Genomic DNA, 21,390 nt, shown 5'->3' with positions numbered 1-21,390 from the left:
CAGAGCCAACTTTGTTAGGTGGTATTTGTACACTATCGTCGGATTTGAACAGTGCCCCCATTAAAAGAATTGTACGACCCCCCCCCCCCCCCCCAACTATAGTTCCCCCCCCCCCCACCCCACCTATTGATTTTTGGAGGCCAAGTGTCCGGAGAAAAAAAAAACCTGTCTACATTTCAGATTGTTTTGCTGATGACCCCCCCCCCGCTAAAATTCCTGGACCCGCCCCTGTGGTAGGCTTACTTTTAATAATGCGTCGCCGTCCTGTTTGTCATGAATAGCGCCCTCTATAGAATTTCCACGGCGTGAAGTCAGATTCCCAGACGTCTATAACGCTGTTCATGCCGTTTAATCAGCGAACTTGGAGAGTACCAGCAAAAATATTCTCACATCCAGAAACAAAGTAATTTTGTAAACAGGTTTATTATTGTGTGGCATTCATTTTGTTAAAACAGTCAATTAAAATACATAATATTCGGCGCTGTAAGCAATGGGCAAGAAGCACAAAAAGCATCACAAATCTGACAAGAACCCTGCTGACGTTTCAGGTAAGCCATAAGAAATTGGCCACATTTATGGGGCTACTCATTCAGCAACATCATGTTCAGATTTAGTCCGAAAATTTGGGACTCTCAATACTGTGTATGACTATGAGAGTCCCAAAACTTAAGGTATCCATATCGTGCAAAACTTTGTGCTGCATGATAAAACCAGTGTGAATCAAATTTGCAAGCTTCTTACTCACTACAGTTTCTTCAATAATACCTGAAACTTCTGCCTAGCAAAGTTGCTGTTGTGAGCATTGCATCACCAAAATTTCAGCTTTTAGTTCTAATTTTGCAGAGAGTTATCGAAATCCATACGTGAGACATCACATTGATGTGTACTGCAATGCATTGTGCAAAAAGACTCCTCAGCTATAACATTTTCATCTTGTAGATAAAACAGCGCCCTCTTGTTGATCTGAGTGAATGCAAAATGTTTCATTTTTTAGCAGAGGGCGCTTACTCCTAGAACTATGAGGCTCCACGTAGTGGAGCCTCATAGGTTCAGAAGCCCGCAAAATTGTTGTCAGCACAAAACACTAATTAAGTACAAAAACGTCCATCCCAAGCAGGCCGTTTTCCACAGAACCGCTGCACAGTTTGCCCCTAAACTCCATACAATACCTCATGACATACTCACGTTATGTGCACCCAACAAACATCGGTGGATTCTGTCTGTTTTTCGGCAAAAATGATGAAAAATATGCCCTTTCCGCACTGAGCCAACCTAACACTTGAAACGAGCACGCGTGCAGAATGATCGCAGTCATTTTCGGTTCGATCGCTCGGAGCGCGCCGCGGGGGGTATGGTGTAGAGCGGAACGATAGTATGCACATGCGTACAAGTGCAAGTACGTACCCCCCGCGGCGCGCTCCGAGCGATCGAACCGAAAATGACTGCGATCATTCTGCACGCGTGCTCGTTTCAAGTGTTAGGTTGGCTCAGTGCGGAAAGGGCATATTTTTCATCATTTTTGCCGAAAAACAGACAGAATTCACCGATGTTTGTTGGGTGCACATAACGTGAGTATGTCATGAGGTATTGTATGGAGTTTAGGGGCAAACTGTGCAGCGGTTCTGTGGAAAACGGCCTGCTTGGGTTGGACGTTTTTGTACTTAATTAGTGTTTTGTGCTGACAACAATTTTGCGGGCTTCTGAACCTATGAGGCTCCACTACGTGGAGCCTCATAGTTCTAGGAGTAGAGGGCGCTATGTTCATTTGGCCATTGATTAAAAAACAAGTAAGCTGCAAGGCTCTTCCTGCACCTACCCAGAATACATTGGGAATCACACACCCATTTCCAGAGCATGGAGATTGACGTGGGTGGTTTTTGAACTGCCAAAACCTTGCCTTAAAATTGGATTTAAGGTCTCAAATTTTGCAGGTGACATGCTTGCAACTATAGCATTTTGATGTATGTGTTGTGTGGGCATTAATTAGCCAAATGGTGAGTAAAAAAACATCAGTAGTAATTTTGCACGTTTTTATGCACTCGCGGTCCCAGTCTGGTTCAGATTTAGCCCGACTGCGTCTGGCCGTACAGTACTATCGCAAGCTCTGTAGTACGGCCAGACGCCCGATGCTTCCACAGAGACTGAATTTTGTTGGCCGCCGATGTAGCGATTTTGCTACATCTTTCGATCGCGATTATCTTTTCATCCAGGACAAAAATTTCCAAAGTTAAGGTTCTTAGTCGTAGAGCAACTCATACCTTTTCGAAAAAACGTTGTTTGGTCTCAATATTTCCATCCCTCTGGCCACAAGACGAATTTCAGTCATCAGATTCCACAAATATCGTCCCCCATGCGATCCCCCATGCGATTTCAACATGGCGGCCGCGCTGTAATGTATGCAATATGCAGGCGCGCCCGCGTAAACTCATGAATATGCATAAACAGTCTGTGACGTATGACCTCGTGTTTTTGGACGTGCGTGCGGCGGGGCCGTACTTCCAAAAACACGAGGTCAACGTCACCGGCTGTTTATGCATATTCATGAGTTTGCGCGGGCGCGCCTGCATATTGCATACATTACAACGCGGCCGCCATTTTGAAATCGCATGGGGGATCGCATGGGGGACGATATTTGTGGAATCTGATGACTGAAATTCGTCTTGTGGCCAGATGGATGAAAATATTGAGACCAAACAACGTTTTTTTGAAAAGGTATGAGTTGCTCTACGACTACGAACCTTAACTTTGGAAATTTGTGTCCTGGATGAAAAGATAATCGCGATCGAAAGATGTAGCAAAATCGCTACATCGGCGGCCAACAAAATTCAGTCTCTGTGGAAGCATCGGGCGTCTGGCCGTACTACAGAGCTTGCGATAGTACTGTACGGCCAAACGCAGTCGGGCTAGTTCAGATTAGGCCTAGATTAGACCCGTCATGCCCGTGAACGTGGCGTTGTATTACTTGTATTTATAAAGTAGTAGGTCCTTGTTACTTGTTTAGAAAAATAAAAATAACATTTCCTCTTTCAGTCTCGCCAAATTATTTCACGTCGCGGTGAGCAGTGCGCCTGCGTACTTTGCGGTGTGGTGAGAGAGGATAGGACTGGAAGTGGAAACTTGTCTAAAACCGTGTCTGTTTTAGCTGCGACAGAAAACAGCCGTCGAATCATGCGTCCGTTGGGAAAAACTGGTAGCCGAACGGAATTATCACAGTCACATACTCACGTTATGTGCACCCAACAAACATCGGTGGATTCTGTCTGTTTTTCGGCAAAAATGATGAAAAATATGCCCTTTCCGCACTGAGCCAACCTGAAACTTGCACGCGCGCAGAATGATCACAGTCATTTTCGGTTCGATCGCTCGGAGCACGCCGCGGGGGGTACGTACTTGCACTTGTATGCATGCGCATACTATCGTTCCGCTCTACACCGTACCATACCCCCCGCGGCGCGCTCCGAGCGATCGAACCGAAAATGACTGCGATCATTCTGCGCGCGTGCTCGTTTCAAGTGTTAGGTTGGCTCAGTGCGGAAAGGGCATATTTTTCATCATTTTTGCCGAAAACAGATAGAATCCACCGATGTTTGTTGGGTGCACATACCGTGAGTATGTCATGGGGTATTGTTCGAAGTTTAGGGGCAATCTGTGCAGCGGTTCTCTGGGAAATGTCTCTGTTTTGATGGACGTTTTTGTACTTAATTGGTGTTTTGTGCTGCAAACAATTTTGCGGAGTTCTGTGTCTATGAGGCTCCGCTCACGCGGAGCATCATAGTTCTAGGAGTAGGCACCGAGCAGTTCGCCCCCACCACTACCTGCTTGCTATTAGAAACGAGGTTGCAAATAAAGTAAGCACTGGGGACGAGGTTGGTGTGAGTCCAGTCCGTCAGGAGGAGGTTGCAGGACGTCGAGATCTGGGGCCAGATTTTACCTCAAATTTCGTTCAAATGCAAGATTTTGCAGTGACCTATAGTGACCTATTAGCCATCAGAAAGTGATAATATGTCCTAAAAAGTCAAATTTTGCAGAGAAAATATTGAAACTTGTAGGCCTATTTACTGAGAAAACACTTAAATTTTTTAGACCAGTCTCATACGGTTGGTGCACAGGGTGACAAGTGATGGCCAGATATGGGAATCTTTCCGACTGACCTTCACATTGAGATGATGAAGAAAAAAGTGGCGTCAGGTTGCAACATTTTTTCCAAGTGACTTTTGCAGATGACTGTCCAGTACCAAAGTGACTTTTGCAGGCTAAAGCAGTCTTTTTTCTTCAGATGAACTCATTTGTTGTAACTTTGATAGCACTTTCAAAGAAAATGTGACTTTCCTACCTTTTTTTTCAGTCAGACGTGAGACGTGCACATTGTAATTCTCACAACACAAGTGAAAGCCCGACACAATGAAAGTCTGATGCTGATTGGCTGCTAAAAAAATTAATAAAATAATTTTTTTTTTATGAGCCAATCAGCATCGAGCTTTCATTGCATCTACCTTTCACGTTTGCCATCTTGGTTTATGCGTCTGTTTTCTGGTTGTCGTCGTTGTCTTTTACCCCGTAATTGTGACATGTTTTAAATAAGCCCACTAACGATAGGTGAGTTTTCGCTTGTAATTTGGAAATTGAACATATCTGCAAAAAAAGTGAAAACCTCTTTCTGAGTCGGGGAAGTCGTTCAAGCGTTACTGGCAAATCTCCTCATGTCATAAGCCTAGAACGCTGGAAATTTCAAGCTAACTCATCCTCAATCCTCCAAAATCAACCGGTACTGAGTGTCCATGTGCCCTCAGTCCTCCACAATCCTCCAAAATTGTATGTTGCGTTCGGAAAGAATGTTGCAACCTGACGCTGCTTCAGCGGTTGTGTACAAAGTCTATGGAGAGTCAAGAATATTTTCTAAGTATTTCCTAACAAAATTGAAAATGTTTCTCAGTCGTCTTATCATCATTTCGGCAATGGCTGACCTTCATTGATCTATACATGTATGAAGAAAAAAGCAGCATCAGGTTGCAACATTCTTTCCTTGCATTCATCCTCAATCCTCCAAATGCCCGGAGGACTTTGGAGGATGGTTTAGGGTTAATGTAAATGCAAAACATATCATAAAAAAAACCAGCACTCATTTGATCTTGTTTTTGGTTTACATTTGTAGTTACAAGGGATTTGAGAGCGGAACCCCCACTGAAACTTGTTCTGAAAGTTGGAGGCAAGTCACAAGACCCAAAAGCTGGGAAGTTTGACATATGCGTGAGTAAGCCAGAGGTCAGCTCGCGTCATGTGACCCCGGACGACCACCGAGATCACGTGACCAAGTCCGAGTCCCACCAGAAGAAGAAGAAGAAGAAGAGGAAGTGGCATGAGGTTCAGAACGATAACTCAGAGCAAGAGAAGGATGCGGTGGAGATGGAGAGCAGTCAGGAGGAGCAGCCCATGGAGACGGACGAACAAGAAGAGGACTACAAACTCAAACAGTTGCTGACTAGCAAGAAAAAAGTGAGTGTTGTGTCTGTTAGTGTTACATGACATAAATTGCCATTCATAAATGCCTTGGACAGTTTACACATTCCTATTGGTCGAGAGCCCATCACGTGGCCGGTTTTAAACGGTTGATAAAGACCGGCTGGGAGGTCTAAAACACTTTTCCAGTGTCACATGAAATTTTGACTCCTTTGAAATCCAGTGCCTTTAGTTACCATTTTATTGGTTGAACGTTCACAATGCACACGTACATGTAGGTATGCGCAATACTGCCAGTGAGTCAGTATTTCAAAGTCCTAAATTCACAGTACACCGGCACAGCTGCGTATTGCGCTACATCGCGCATTACGAGCGGCGCACGGGCCAATCACTAGTTGTTTACAACACGGACACTACATGTACCATGATATAGCTACAGGGTTGTTTCGAAAATCAAAAGGGGAAAAGTGTTGAAAAACAGTTGTTGGAAATTTATACTTTTTGACTTGTTTTAACTTTTGGACCGAAAAGTTTAGATTTTAATGATGAAGTAAATTGGTGTTCACAAAAGCTTTGGTTTCTCACCCAAAAAGTCCTCCAAAAAGCAGCGCTACCACGAAGACGATTCTTCTGAAAGGGCTGAGGAAACACTGGAGCAGAGCTCGGTGGCCAGTGATAGGACGACTCAAGACCAAGGCATAGAGTCACAGACACAGACACCAAGCTTCAGAGAGAAAGAAAACATTGGTAAGATCATAGCTGTAGGGAAGCCGATCACATGTAAAACACCAATCAATCACAAGTTCATAGTAGGTCAATCTTAAATCACTCACAAGTCGCAGCACAAGTCAATCTCAAGTTAAACTGGATATTTGCGTTTGTTGAATTACAAAGCCGAGTGTTCGGGCTGGCATCTATTTCATAAACTTTGCCACAATAATCAACTGAAAATCTTAAACATTTTTCAACCTGCTGCTAGAGGGCACTCTAACCTTTTATGACGTCACCGGTAGTTTATTACTAAAGTACAACCTTGCCAGAGACTAACATCGTTGAAAGCAAGTTCACATCTTTTCCACTTTCAAATTATAAGGCACTTCTGGTTTGGACCGGAAGGAGGGGGCACATGATTTTGCACATAATATCGAAAATGAAGATCCTGGATCATTTGATCAATTCCCTCAAAAGTCAAGTTCAGGTCTCTCACGGTTGATTTTATATTGACTTTTCAAAGATTAAATTTAGAAATCTTTGGTTGCTTGTAATTTGACACCCAATGACGTCATCATGTTGTCAGAGTATTATGCACCACTTTGATGTGGGTTGATATATGTTGAAAGTTACAAGTTCATACCATTAAATGGTTTGAGAAAACCTGTGGAGACGTACATGTGCCGGTATTGTCCGGAAAAGCTAATTCCTGGCCCGTTTGGTATTTCATAACATTATTTTCTTGAATGCATGATTCTTGATTTTTGCAGAGGCAATGAAAGGCCCGTTGAAGAAACTTCTTGAATGTCTCCAAAAGACTATACAAAGGTAAGACACCAACTTTTATAGCATCCTAAATTCAGCTTAGACTATGTGCACAACAGAACTGGCACTGTGAATATCAATAACAGTTTTGACCTGATGGATCTTGCTACACTGGGCAGGCTTGTTACATAGACAAGTGTTGCATGTTGCTGCATTTGGCAAGGTTTCTAGCCAAAATAGGGTTAATGTCGTGTTAGAAATAAGTAACTTTGTTGGGTTTTTTTCCATGTAGGAAAGATGTGGATCAGTTCTTTGCCTGGCCTGTCAATGATGTCATCGCACCAGGCTATTCCAGTATCATTCTGCACCCGATGGACTTCAGCACTATGAAAAGGAAAATAGATGTCAGTGAATATACAAGCATTGAGGAATATAAGGTATGAGTGTACAGTAGAATATTGCTGTAAGGAACATAGTAGGATCCACGAACAATAGTATACAAATATTGAACATAGTAGGATCCACGAACGATAGTTTGATATAGGCCTACATGTAGTGGTTGTTTGTTACAGTGATTTCAATTCCTGGTATTATTGTGCATAAAAATTTGGGATCCATATGGAGTACCGAAGTGCGACGTCATTTAGAACCAGAAAGTGTAGTGCAAACGAATGGAGTACGCGCCCCTGTTGGTTCAGGGGCTGAATCATGCGCTAATGTCTTTCACACACATTTTGTGCATGTGACGTATTCACTTTGGTACTCCATAGGGGAAGTTTGTTAGAGCCAAATGCTCCGACTGTATTTGAACATGACAGCTTTTGAAAAGGACGGGGTGGGGATATTGTGCCCCAAAGGCGTCAACACAAATATAGACGGTTTGCAAACAAAACTCTGGTGAATTCCTTCAAAACAACACACAGACAGCAAAAAGTCTACCTCATCAACAGAACATTTTGTAGTAGGGGAACTGAGGGACTTTGAGGATGGGGATGCAGAGAGATGTAATGGAAACTGACCTTTTTAAATAGTGCCCCCATTTTACCAAATTTAGTTAGTCCACATTCTGTTTGCAATCGGTTTGTAATGCCCGACGGCTATAAATTGTTCCATTTCGTCTAAAGTAGTCAGGGAACCAGGCAACTGTCAGGGAACCAGACTACAAGAACAGCATTTTTTTCTTTGTTTTTCCAGCACCTATGAACACAAAACTTTAAACCGGTCAGCGTAACAATATTTACTACAAAATAATAACCGCCAAATCCATTCATTCCTGGAAATTACAACAAAAGCAAATGTTGTATATTACCCTTAACCCTAACCACCCCAACTCCATCAAAATCCATCCCGTCATTTTGGGGAATTGGTCCAGAAGGCCTGGTGTGACTAAATATTGATGGAGTATGATGGACTTGGGCCTAATGGCCCGAAGCAGTGCTAGGGGTATCCGATCGATTTTGCCTAGCTTCCTGTACTGCTATTGTGATAAAAGCCATGTGTAGCAAGTCCATGAATGTCAACCAGTGTGTCAATGGTGGATTCCATAATGTCAAATACAGTTTTGTATTGGACGCACAGTGATTGATGGATTTTGATGGACTTGGTCCAGTTCCTAGTAAAAGACGCTAGGGAGTTAGGGTTAAGGCCAGCCCTTGGGAACGTTTCGCAGGGCCTTGGGATTTGTTCCATATTGAAGTACACACGAAAGTATGGATTGCACATGCCCAGAATTTAAATTTCAGCACTTCATGAGCCACATGCATGTAAAAAAAGAAGGTCTTTGCTGGTATTTTGATACACAATATTGAGATCTTGGGAAGTCTTGGGAATTTTTCTACGGTCATCTCGGATTTTTCAAATTTGATGAGTGGCCATGCTGTTAATAACCCTGAGTCTACGTCTCTCATTTCAGTCGGATTTCTTGCTGATGTGTGAGAATGCGACCATATACAACCGGCCAGAGACCATCTACTACAAAGCTGCCAAGAGATTGCAAGCTGTGGGTCTCAAGTGCATGAACAAGGTACGTTACAAGTTGCTTAAAGGTTGTTTTGTGTGCAATTATGGGTTCTGTACAGGAGCTAGAGAGAATGTCGGGCAACCAAACTTTACAAGGGCGATGTCGTTTCACCGGTTCACATGCACTTTTCGTGTGTTTATGTTTAGGAATGGATGCTTACCAGGGAAACTGATATGGAGGGTTTTTGCTTTTTGAAATGGCAATGATATATGTGTCTTTTAATAATGTGGTATTCGATTACTCGAATCTGTGTTTGACCGAATATTCGGATATTCGAAACTGCCAGCTGCAACTGCGTGTCGCGCCGGTCAAAAGTTACATGCAGAGTGCGCAATTTAAATTTGTGAGTGGCGATCCATATGTAAGTGTTTTTTCATAATTGTCAAGGGCTTTACCTGCCAAAAGGATAGAAAACAATGAACCACCGTCAACAAACAAGCTACCGTCGACAAAAAAAGTGGCACCTGACGATGAAACGCCGCAAATTTAGTATAAAGTAGCATCACAGTCGTGTACGTGTGTATGTGCATAATTTTTTTGCTTTGGAATATTTAAAGCAGCAAAAAGCTATTCGAATAATCGTTTGATGATTGAATATATGGTATATGACTGGAAATTAACAACATGCATGAAAAGCAAACGATGCCTTTAATTCTTCATGCTACACTTATTTCAAGAAATCAGCTAATATGTGCTAGTGTCATACTTTTGAACTAATAGATTATAGTTCTCGATTTGAGACAACCTTTTTTATGTAAAATGAGATTTGAAGGTTTGCATGGTGGAAAGATACTAAGACAAGATAAGTTTGCAGTAGCACCATGTGAATATCTCTTTTGTGAGTATGTTTCAGAACCACACATACTCACAAAAGAGATATTCACATGGTGCTACCGCAAACTTATCTTGTCTGTTTTATGTAAAAAAAAACTAAATTAAAAATGATTGTCCATATTTCAACGAAAGAAATCGTTTTTTTTTCTCTGTGTCTAGGAGAAAGTATCCATCTTGAAGCGTACATTTGGTTACCACGATGGCAGTGATATCAGCAAGTCTCGGACTAAGGCCAGTAAGAGATTGCCACAGAGTGACGTGGATGCGTCCACTGAAGACTCTAGTATGATGGATGTACTAGATTCGGAGGACAGTAACATACCACCAACAATCGGGTATGTTCTCGGTTCATACTTTAATATTTAGATTCCATAGATTCATGGAAAAAGTCGTGTGTTTGATTTACAGTTCAACCCCTTCTGCATGAGTTCAAATTATATTATTTTGACAGTAATGAAGTTTTCTTCTGGTGATTTAATGCTCACAGCAATATGTAAAACCCTTTAAAACCCTGCAGGTCAGTTTCAGGTGAAGGGATATGAAGTGTTACAGTAACTCTGTCACACAGAGAGTCACTGAAGTGCCTGCTTGCCTTGAGTTTAACACACTAAAGAATTGTGCAGAGATTCGAGCTGTTATCCATACTCCACAGAAGATTGCCTGAAAGGAATTTTGGATTGTGGGTACTTACCTGTGGGCATTTGGTGGTTTTACAAAACTTTAAGGGTTGTGAAGTGCAGAAGACTAGGAGGTTTAACCCTCCTGCTATCTGAGCAGTCACAGACAGTCAAAAAATAAATCCTCTTCCCTTGCCATGCCTTTTACACAGGCTAGTCACCAACAGCTAGTCAAATCATATTTCAAGCAAGCACTTTGACTAGTCAAATTCAGTCAACAGACAAAAGCAGACACATGGTAGGCACAGCTGGCTTATCAATCACCTACAATCAAAGCATAGCTGTATCAAGTTACATAAACAGTCACAGCCAGTCAATCCTGCTTTATGTAGGCTGGGAGCTCTTAACCCTTTCCTTACCATGGGTGACTTTTGTCGACAAGAAGAACCCCCCCTGCTGGTTCCCATGGGCGACTTTAGTCGACCAGGAAACCACACACAGAACATCCTCAACACAGATTATTTACTACTTTTCAGAAAGGCGGCATGTTGATATGTTTGGCCGCCCATACATTAACCATATACCAGCTGAACGAGTGTTTTCGGATCGTTCTAATGGTGTAGTTTATTCATAGTGTTATCATTACAAAAAAAATGAGAAAAGTGCTTCAGAAGTATCCACGCACAAATTGAGGTATGGAGTGCCATTTGGCCATGTGGTGAAATGGCTTGCAGTTTGATAAATGGAACCAGATGAACAAAACGGCATAACTTTCTTATATTTGCACATATGGACTTCATTTTTACATCACATAAAAGAGTAAGGTTCAAGGAACAAACTTTACACACAACACCTATGATTTAAATCACTCCTTGGCAGTGAAAATCTGGGTTGAAAAAAGTGAGTTTTTGACTTGTGGTCATTTTTTTCACACTCTAGTGATTTCCGCATGACTGAGCAAACAATTTGGTCCTGGGGAGAGCCAAGTCAATAAACAATGTGGTAATGAAAGGGTTAACTGTTGAAAACAGTCACTTAATTAATTTTGACTGAAAGGGAAACTTGGCACATAATGTGTGTTTGCATAGGAGGGTCAATGAAATTATTGTTAGTATTCAGTCCTTGTTATTCACAAAGGTCCGCAAGTGTCGCCGATGGCATTGAGGAAGAATCCCCGGAAGAGATCATTGAGCAAGCACTGCAAGCTGCCAAAGATGCAAGGGATCGTCTGTCAGCCAGGTGCCCCAACTCAAAGGTATGGCCATGAATAGGTTCAAGTCCGCCCAAATCAGAGGTAACGGGGACAAGAAAAATGTCACACTTTGGACCTTAACCCCTTAAGCACGGGTTGTAATGGGGACATTCCTCCACACATAGAGCAAGTGGCCCGCATGACTGCACAGCCTTTGTGTGGTAGCGGGACTGCACAAAAGCAGCAGCTGTGTAACTACCCACTAGCCATGTGCCACGGCATACCACAGCTGGCAACTGCATTCCAATGAGGACTAGCGGCCGCGGCCATGACCGCTTCCCGAGCTCATGGGGTTAAAGGTACTTAGGATCATTTCTGTTTTGTGCATTTTTTTCATTTGAAGCAACAAATGAGCTCAAAATCTTAAGTTAACAAGTTGTTAATTTCAGCTCAGTGGATACTATACATTGCTATACGTTTGGAGAAGACAGAGAAAACGTATGCAACATTTTTGGGGTCTTGGCACATTTTCTTAAACCACTTTTTTTCTCTAAATGATAGAATTTCAGGCAGAATAATAGGGTATTTCTATCTTCTCTATGAGCAAGGATTTCTGCCCTAACCCTCACCCCCCTAGGCCCTTTTGGCTAGGAACCATCCTCAATCCTGCAAAATCCTCAAATTACCACAATGTAAAAATGAGATTCAGCCTGAATCCTCCAAAATCTTCCGTTATTTCTTGAATTTGTTCAGTGGAGGGGTGACCATTGCCTCAATCCTTCAACGATCACTGTTTATAGGTTTAGGCAGTGCCGATGACATTAAGAAGTAGTGCAGATGATATGGAGCATTAGCAGGGCTGAACTATGCATGATTGAACACATGTCGGGGAACCAGAATAAAAGAACATGATTGGTTTTCTTGGTTTTTCCAGCATTTACAAGCCCAAAACGTGAAACAAGTCAGTTTAACAATACTTGCCATAACATACTAATCTTCCAAATCCATTTACTTCTGAAAATTGCAGCAGAAGCAAATGTTTTACATTCCCTTAACACACCTGTTACAATGATCTCCCAGCTTGGCTTTCTGAGGCGAGACAAGACGGGGACCACCACCCTGGCCATCTTGAATCCCAGCCAGTCCGGAGCGGAGGAGAACAAGCAGGTCAACCTTGGGATGTTGACGGGCAGGCTGGCCCAGGGAACGGGCTCGCTACCGGGCTTCAGAGAGGATAAACGCAACAAAGCCATCCCAGGTAAAAGACTCCATCCCCATTTATTTTTGTATTTTTGTATTTTTTTTGGTTTTTCCATATCCAACATGTCCAACATCTGCATTTAAAAATAATACAGTTACAGTGATTTTGATGAATACAGAAGATTTCGTTCCAACCTTTTGATACCATTGTCTTGAGTAGTGTTTCTGTTCCCGTATCTACCTTCAAACTGTGAATATACAAACCTCTTCCATGTAGGAGTGTTGGTCTTCACCAGCAATGGACCGTTCCGCCCCATAAGCACCGCCCCATGGTGTTCTGACCAATCACAGCCGTGATTTACGTCCGATGCGCGTGCACGAAAGTCCGACATGCGTGCACGTGCGTATGATGCGCGCGGCAGGAAAATGCAGCGTGGCATTGGAGAGGAGCACGTGTTAATTTGCCCAGTGCGCAGTGGGCGGGGCTTACTGGATCGGTCCATTCTTTCGCTACTAACTTTACTGTACTAGTGGTGGGAGAAATCAGAGATTTCAAAATCCGGTTATCCTAATTTTTCTTCAAATCCAAGTTCCCCTCCAGCTCACTGTTGTGCCAACAAAAAGTGTCAAATGAGGTGCCACAGGAAATGCCCTCCGTATGACTATGTATAATTTGCAGGATTCAGTGACCACTGGGCCTTGACAAAAACACTCCACTGCTGGAATGTTGAGAAAAAAAAGGATGGGAACTCTCTGATAAGTCGAATGGACAGGCTATCCATATACCAAGAAGACCACTAGCAAGTAAATGCAGTTTTACACAATCAGAGACCATGGAGCAAATGGGGGATGTTCCAGTTGTTTTCTTAGCCTGTGTCACAAAAAATGGAAGGCTTTAATTTTTGTAAGGTTGGTTTTGACTTTTCAGTTTCCAAAATCCAAACCAAATAGTGGCATTCAAACCGAATTTTAAAAAATGCGAATTTAAATCCCACCACTTTACTATACCTTATACATATTGATGAGTGACAGCTGAATTCTGACTGGTCCATTCATCATCACGTGTCAACCGCTAGCTTTGCTATTTACCAAGCATGCACGTGAGGATTCACGTGCAGGGTTAATAAGCATGCTCATTGCTCAGTCGACCATGGGTTGCCTGTGCCATAGTCTACTATGCATGCTCTTTACCAAGCAGTCGTTGAATATTGCAGAGGGTAGCGCACACCCGCGAACATACCTCAGCTACATGAAAAGATGGCAAGACACACGCAGCAACATTTTGCCAAGATAACTGATGTGTAGTGGTGAGTGTGGCTTAGTGGTTTGAGTTCGCGACTCATGATCAGAGGGTCAGGGGTTCGAATCCAGCTGCTGGCCATATGTTGTGTCCTTGGGCAAGCCACTTCTCCCCCACTTGCCTCTCTCCACCCAGGAGATAAATGGCTACCGGCATTAGCTGCGGAGTAACCTTCGATTGACAAGCATCCCGGCCAGGGGGAATAGAAATAGTCTCAGTCGTTTCATGCTACTGAAACCGGAGATAATTACGCTGGCCTGATGGGCTACATTGGCTCATGACAGACTTCACTTTTGTTTTTACTGATACGTAACTCAACAAATTTGGTGAATATGTACATGTATGAGGTATAGTAGAACAAATATAACATGCTTCACTTTGGTGGATAGTTGATATAAGGCTCCCTCGCTATTGGACATTGACAAACTAGTTCCCTTGGGGAGTGAAAATTGACTATCCACCTTCAAACCGTGTTATATTTGTATACTATTTCACCTAGATTAAGTTAATAATCAAACAGGATTTTCTTCAAAGTTTCAAATCTTGACTTGACTGAACGGATAGATTGATTTCTCTCATATAGTAACCTACATGGCGCACGGACCGTTCAGCTCATATGGCCCCCAGTACGACTCCTCCTTTGCCAACATCAGCAAAGAGGATTCCGATTTGTTGTATTCAACCTACGGGGATGATGCTGGTGTACAATATGCGCAGAGGTGGGTAATGGCTCAGCTTTAAAACTGGGGGCAAAGTTTATTAACGCTGCTTAACACGAACAGGCAACAAAGAGTAGACACATTTTTGCTTGGTGAAAAAAAGAAATGTGTCACCTTAGCCCATGCACCCGATTTCATGAAACTCATCATAACTTACGTAATAAAGTCTCGTTTATTTAATTTTTATGGCATATAATTGGCAAAGAAAAAAATGCTTCTTATTTTGTGATGACCAAAAGACACGCCATAACTTGCAACGTGTTTTGAAACGTTGTCAAGGAACTTACAACGCGTTCAACACATCCTAAGTTTTGTGAAATGGATCATGCAACGCATTGCAAGTTGCATCTCGAGTTGTGAGACAGCGCTTTGTGAAATCGGGTGCGGGTATCCTTTCGCCTACGTGTACTTACCGTGTACTCTGTTGACATCCAGAAAATAAGTTACCGATACATGAGGAAAAAATGATTGCGGAGAAATTTCTCAAAACTTAACAGCTGAAACATAGCAGTAGGTATGCCAGCTGAAACATAGCAGTATACAGGGGGGGGGGGGGGGGGGTCAACAAAAGCGGAACCCAAAGCCCAAAAATTATATTTCATATTTAAAAAAATATGTAGCACCAGAAATAAAAATGACTGGAAAGCCAATTTCATAAGCCACTTTTAGATGAAAAAAAATTACTGAAATTACTGAAAATTTTCACAATTGCTAATGTGCAACCTTTGAAATTTCTTTATGAACTTTTGTCTGACGTAATCTGGGTTAACTTCCAGATTTGATTTCCCCCCAATCACAAAATTTGTCCACAAGGTCAGTTTTTGATCTTCTGGCCTGCTTGACATGCTTGAGCTTGATTAAAACTTACTGTAAACAGATCTTTTCTGGGGTTTTTCTTTTCAGTATAAGGGAGTATGTTGAAGACTGTGACGACTATGTCATGAAGCTTGTTGATAACCTTCTAGATACATTGACTAAAGGCCAACATTCAAAAACAGTGGCTACATTAAAAGTAAGTCTACATCTACATCATGTATTTTACTGAGTTATGTTAACAGTGTGGGTTCATAAAAAAACCTCTTAGATATAAACCGTAAAAAATCATACAGTCTTAGTTGACTGTAGTGAAGTGAATACCATTTGACAGTGGCTACAGTTAAGTGTCAGCATTTTCTCATGATGAACTGCATGTGAAACAGTTTTTTACCCCTCAGCCGAGAGGCTCGAGGGGTATTGCTATCGCCTAGGGCGTCCGTCCGTCTGGATGTATGTGTGTCTGTCCGTCCGTCCGTCCGTCCGGGCAGCTTAGTTTCCGGATGATAACTTGAGTTACAAATGTTGTTTGGGGTTGTAACTTCGGTAGGGGGTTGCTCTTGGGAGTAGGCAAGTTGGGATTGGTTTTGAGGTCAAAAGGTCAAAGGTCAAGGTCAGCATGGTGAGATAAAGGTAAATGGTTTCCGGATGATAACTTGAGTTAGAAATGCGATTTTGGTGTCTAACTTTGGAAGAGGGTTGCCCTTGGGAGAAGGCAAGTTGGGATTGGTTTTGGGGTCAAAAGGTCAAAGGTCAAGGTCAGCATGGTGAGATAAAGGTAAATGGTTTCCGGATGATAACTTGAGTTAGAAATGAGATTTTGGTGTCTAACTTTGATAGGGGGTTGCCCTTGGGAGTAGGCAAGTTGGGATTGGTTTTGGGGTCAAAAGGTCAAAGGTCAAGGTCACCGTGGTGAGTTAAATGTAAATGGTTTCAGGATGATAACTTGAGTTAGAAATGAGATTTTGGTGTCTAACTTTGGTAGAGGGTTGCCCTTGGGAGTAGGCAAGTTGGGATTGGTTTTGGGGTCAAAAGGTCAAAGGTCAAGGTCACCATTGTGAATTAAAGGTAAATGGTTTCCGGATGATAACTTGAGTTAGAAATGCGATTTTGGTGTCTAACTTTGGAAGAGGGTTCCCCTTGGGAGAAGGGAAGTTGGGATTGGTTTTGGGGTCAAAAGGTCAAAGGTCAAGGTCAGCATGGTGAGATAAAGGTAAATGGTTTCCGGATGATAACTTGACTCTGGCTGAGGGGTTTCAACAGCAACGCTGTTATTTTATTTTCTGCAATTTGCAGCTTGTCCACATTGTTCTATAAACAAGGATTTTAGGAAGAGCTACAATCGTTTGCACGAAATGACCAAGTACTTTAATTGTACACATAGGCCAGCTCACGCATGTTTATGTTACATACCTAGTGTGGACATACTCTTGGTTTCGTGTAGTTAAAAAAAACCAGTGAAAAAACTCATTTTTCTCAAACTGTGAAAACTCTTTCAACCCTTTTTTTTTTATGATTCCCTTTAGTGTTTCTCTTCATTTTGCCACAGATAAACCTAACCCAAAACTGCCTCTAAACCTGTTTTCCAGAAATGAGGAAACACTGTGTGGACTTGCCCAAGTCCACACAACGTCACCTCTACCTGGTTTATGTGGACCTCTTCAGAAGTCCACACAGTGAATGTAATGCGTACCCAAGGGCTTCAGCTAGGTTTGAGGAAATCTCAAAGTGAAGAATGCTGATAATGTTTTTATTGTCAGTGAAAGGCAAATCCTAGTTTATTAAGTTTCATTTTTCATGTATGTGTATTTCATACAATGTCAATTGTCAATACAGATACATGTACAAGAACTTCAAATATAGTGTGGAGTCGAACAATACACTGAAGGTTGTACACATGTACCTGAACGTTGTAAATTTGTGCAAAAAGTTTCTCAAGCATTCCCAAAGTTCAAAAGTTTTTGATCGACTTAAAGGGAATATACATCATTGGCTTTTGCTGTAATTTTCAGAAATGAACTATTTGAGGGCTTAGTATAAGAGATCAAATATTGTTACACTGACATGTTTGAAGTTTTGTGTTCGAAAATTCTGGAAAAACCAAGAAAAACAAAACTGTTCAAAATTTAAAATGGATCAGTTTACAGATGCCGGAAAATTGTAAGGAAAGGGTACCAGTCTAGCTGGCCTGCACCCGTTCATGAACATGTAACCAATAGCAAACACAATTTGGACTGAATTAATGGTAAATTTGGAGCAGTAGTTGAAAAATAGTTAGGTTTTTCCAACGGTGGTCGGCTGACCACCGCTGGAAATTTTTACAAAAATACCATTTTCTTGAAAATGACTTCACACCAGGTGCCATAATTTTACAGGATGCTTTAGACTGTCAATTACCAACATCCTAGTAAGGTATTTCGTAAAAAACTTGGTAGTTTTATTTTTCGATATTTGCAAATGTTGTATATTCCCTTTAAAACAATAGAAGAATAGCGACAAGGACTCGGAGAAAGGCAACTCTGCGGACGGCACCAGTCACCCAGGCGTCAGTGCGAGCGAGTCGGCTGGTTCTCAAGATGCAATCAAGAAGGAAGAAGGAGAGGATGCCACCGTACCCGCCATCCAGTTTGACTCTCTCCGGACGCTCTCTGAGCTGGGCATTGACGTGTCGTTTCTCCCAGCATTTGGTGAGTTCTTTTGTGCGAATCGCAGTAGCGAGTCACTCACGGGGCTCAAAATGTCAGGTTTAGACCCCTTGTACCGTGGCATTTTTGTAAGTTCAAGAAAATCAAAAAGGCCTACCATGTCTGAAATCAAGCCTGGTCAGATCGCACAGAGGTCGGCAAGGCATACCATGTGTTCAAACTAACATCAGCTCATACATTGCTGGAGATTTTTTCGATTTCTTATATACAGGCATGCAACTTTTCCTCAGATCAGCTGATTTCCTTTTTTTTTACTTCCCATGTGTGCCATTGAAAATAGAAAAACACTGTACAAAGTCTGGGGAAAATTTGAATTTCCTCTTTTTTTGTGATTTCCCAGTTGCATGCCTGTTATATATGACGTGAAGCTTTGCATGGCAGATGAGTTAAAAATTAAAAAGTTTGCGGATAACACCATGTGGAAAGAACTATCTTCTTGAAAGAAATGTGGCTCTGAAAAGAACCGGTTGGTTGAGTGTAGAACTCGATGTTTCGGACAATGTGACCTAATTATGTCTTACCATTTCCGAGAAAAGCTGAAAAAAAACTGGTTGTTTACATCGGACGCGGCTGACATTTTGTGGCATACATATACCTATTTCCTGCCGTCTCCATTCAATGTACGGTACTCTTGTGTGTGTGACACATAATACACTCGGCACCAATACACAAACATTGTTTCTGGCACGTCCGCAAAATGCAATGCACTGGCGGAACATGTGTGTCAGGATTCCAGACTAGCACCCAACACCTCGATTTATGAGAGTTAACATTTTGACCCCAGAAATTTGTTCTCGCAAGAATAACACAAAAATGCCCAGTTTTTAAAGGATGGTTATGTGGATGTTTAAAAGTATCCTACTTGTAAATGCTCTTTCCAATTAACACAGTTTCATTTAAAATGCGTTTTGTTGCCCAATTGGGCGCATTTCAGGACGTAATGTCCCTTTAATTCTTGTGAGAAGGGTTCCTGAAATGTCAGGGTTCAACCTGGGTCCAACGCACAGATACTTGAAAAGTGTGAAAAGGGCCTTAAATAGGCAGTGATTTGTTAATGCCTATCACAAAGACACAAAGACAGACCCTCAGATGTGACATCAGATGCAAGGCCCCAATTCTTAACACTTAAAATTTATTTTAAATTTCAACATAAAAAACAGAGAAACTCATGGGCAGCGACGCGGACGCAGCGGCCGCAAACGACTCGGCCGAAATTGACAGTAAACTGAAGAGCACCAGTGATTTGATCGGTGACCTGGAGAAGACACAGTCAGCGAGGCTAAGCCAGAAGACTCCAAACCATCTGCAGTTCATCCCCAAACCCTCCGAGCAAGAGAGTAGCATCGCTGAGAAACTGACCCAGCAGTTACTGCAGCTCACTGCAAAGGTAGCGTTTTCAGGACGGGGCTTTTGTCTTTGCTTATTTATTTTTTTTTTAATAAATAAACTTTCCGGATGCAGTTACATTTACAGCGTCGTAGTTGAGTCCATCACAAGTCCGCAAAATGGTGGGTTGAGTTAATTTCAATGACTGTTTTGTAACTGAACAGAAATCATGCACAAAAGCTGGCGTAATAGCTGTTACTATCCTCGTCCAAGATGTTAAAACTATTTAAAACATGTCACATCTCAGCCAAGTTTCCTGAAATTAATCGTTAAGTTTATTGCGCCGCGCACCTGCATGTGCAGCAGATTTGTTGCGTGAATCCTAGGCATAGCGTAAGTTTCACACTTTTTCGTGGAATTGGCTGTAAGGGTATTTAAAAAAAGGACAGACTTCAACGCTGTCTGCCACAGTACTAGTATCACCACACTATGAAGTATTTGAATCCATTTTTTAACTTCTTGTATCTATGGTTACGCTCGACAAACAATTTCTTGTCTTGATTTTTGCTACTAGATCAAACCTTCGGATATAGTGTCGGCCGGAGCAGCCCAGACCGCCATGGGCATCACGCCCGACGTCCATGCCGAATTAGTTGATGAAGTACAGGTACTAGACAAGGTTGAATCACCTTCATCATCCTCCGCTGTACAGGAGAATCTTGTCGCATGATAACAGTACAGTGGTGCGTTGCCGGCTGAAATTGAAACTACTCAAGACTGTCAAATGTAAATAGCGCCCTCATTAGACAACATCTTACAGGAGGAAAGGCCGGTTCACTGTAACTGGTAGCCACCACCCTATTAAGCTGTGCTGGTGACCGATGATTTCTCAGTTAAACCTGTTCTACATTGCAGGGCTGTCAACTTTGAGTAAGAGCTGAGAGTGAGAATTTGGCGATAGAGCTTGATCAGAAGTAATCATGCTAATGCAAGTGCGAAGCCCTAACGGCGTGGGTTCGGGGCCCGCTAAAAGGCCCCGAAAATTTTTGGATTCTAGATGCTCTGAGGTGCGATCTGAGGCAATTTCTGACCACTTTTACCAATTCTTTTGAGCAAAAGATCATCATTTAAAGGGAAAATACAACATCTGCAAACATCGAAAAATAAAACTACCAAATCATTTTGAAATACCTTGCTGGACTGTTAGTGAATGACAGTGTAAAGCATCCTGTAAAATCATGGCACCTGGTATACTGTCATTTTCAAGAAAAGTCATATTTTTGTATCAATTTCCAACGCTGGTCGGCCGACCAGCGTTGGAAAAAACATGGCTTCTTTTTCAAATACTGGCCCCAATTGACCATCGCACTTGTTTGCAATCGATTACACACCTATGAACGGGTACGAGCCAGCTAGACTGGTTCCCTGACCTTACAATTCCCCAATGTATGTAAACTGCTCTGTTTCTTCTTAAATGGAGTCAGGGAACCAGACTACAGGAAAATGATTGTTTTTCTTGGTTTTTATAGCATTTTCGAACCCAAAACCTCAAAAAAGTCAGTGTAACTATATTTGATATATATTTCCAACCCCCAATTCCATCCATTTCTGAAAATTACAGCAAAAGCAAATGATGTATATTCCCTTTAAAATATCGTTCTCAAGTTTTATTTATTATTTTTTTAGCGTGAGAAATCCTGTGTGCGCGCGAGAGCATGAGAAAAACCTGAA

At 42.1% G+C, this 21,390-nt stretch overlaps 1 protein-coding gene across 1 annotated transcript; it reads left to right on the top strand.

Moving 5' to 3' along the window:
• The first annotated feature begins 351 nt into the window (after positions 1-351).
• Positions 352-20,463, top strand: LOC119745918 (bromodomain-containing protein 7-like). The gene is made up of 14 exons (XM_038222596.1): positions 352-548; positions 5,153-5,493; positions 6,051-6,204; positions 6,939-6,996; positions 7,226-7,370; positions 8,846-8,956; positions 9,947-10,122; positions 11,542-11,659; positions 12,677-12,854; positions 14,680-14,815; positions 15,719-15,827; positions 18,114-18,315; positions 19,494-19,720; positions 20,234-20,463. The coding sequence occupies exons 1-14, from the start codon at positions 491-493 to the stop codon at positions 20,387-20,389; spliced, it is 2,169 nt and encodes a 722-aa protein (XP_038078524.1). The 5' UTR covers positions 352-490; the 3' UTR covers positions 20,390-20,463.
• The last annotated feature ends 927 nt before the right edge of the window (positions 20,464-21,390 follow it).

The sequence above is a fragment of the Patiria miniata genome, unplaced genomic scaffold (assembly GCF_015706575.1).
Source record: "Patiria miniata isolate m_02_andy unplaced genomic scaffold, ASM1570657v1 HiC_scaffold_7, whole genome shotgun sequence".
NCBI lineage: Eukaryota > Metazoa > Echinodermata > Asteroidea > Valvatida > Asterinidae > Patiria > Patiria miniata.
Note: the sequence above shows the minus strand (reverse complement) of the source record. Positions and strands in the feature narration are given on the sequence as shown.

Coding starts and splice junctions, on each gene's coding strand:
- LOC119745918 (XM_038222596.1), top strand. CDS start 491: ATGGGCAAGAAGCACAAAAAGCATCACAAATCTGACAAGAACCCTGCT. Junction 6,205..6,938: donor CAGAGAGAAAGAAAACATTG/GTAAGATCATAG, acceptor TGATTTTTGCAG/AGGCAATGAAAGGCCCGTTG. Junction 19,721..20,233: donor TACTGCAGCTCACTGCAAAG/GTAGCGTTTTCA, acceptor TTTTGCTACTAG/ATCAAACCTTCGGATATAGT.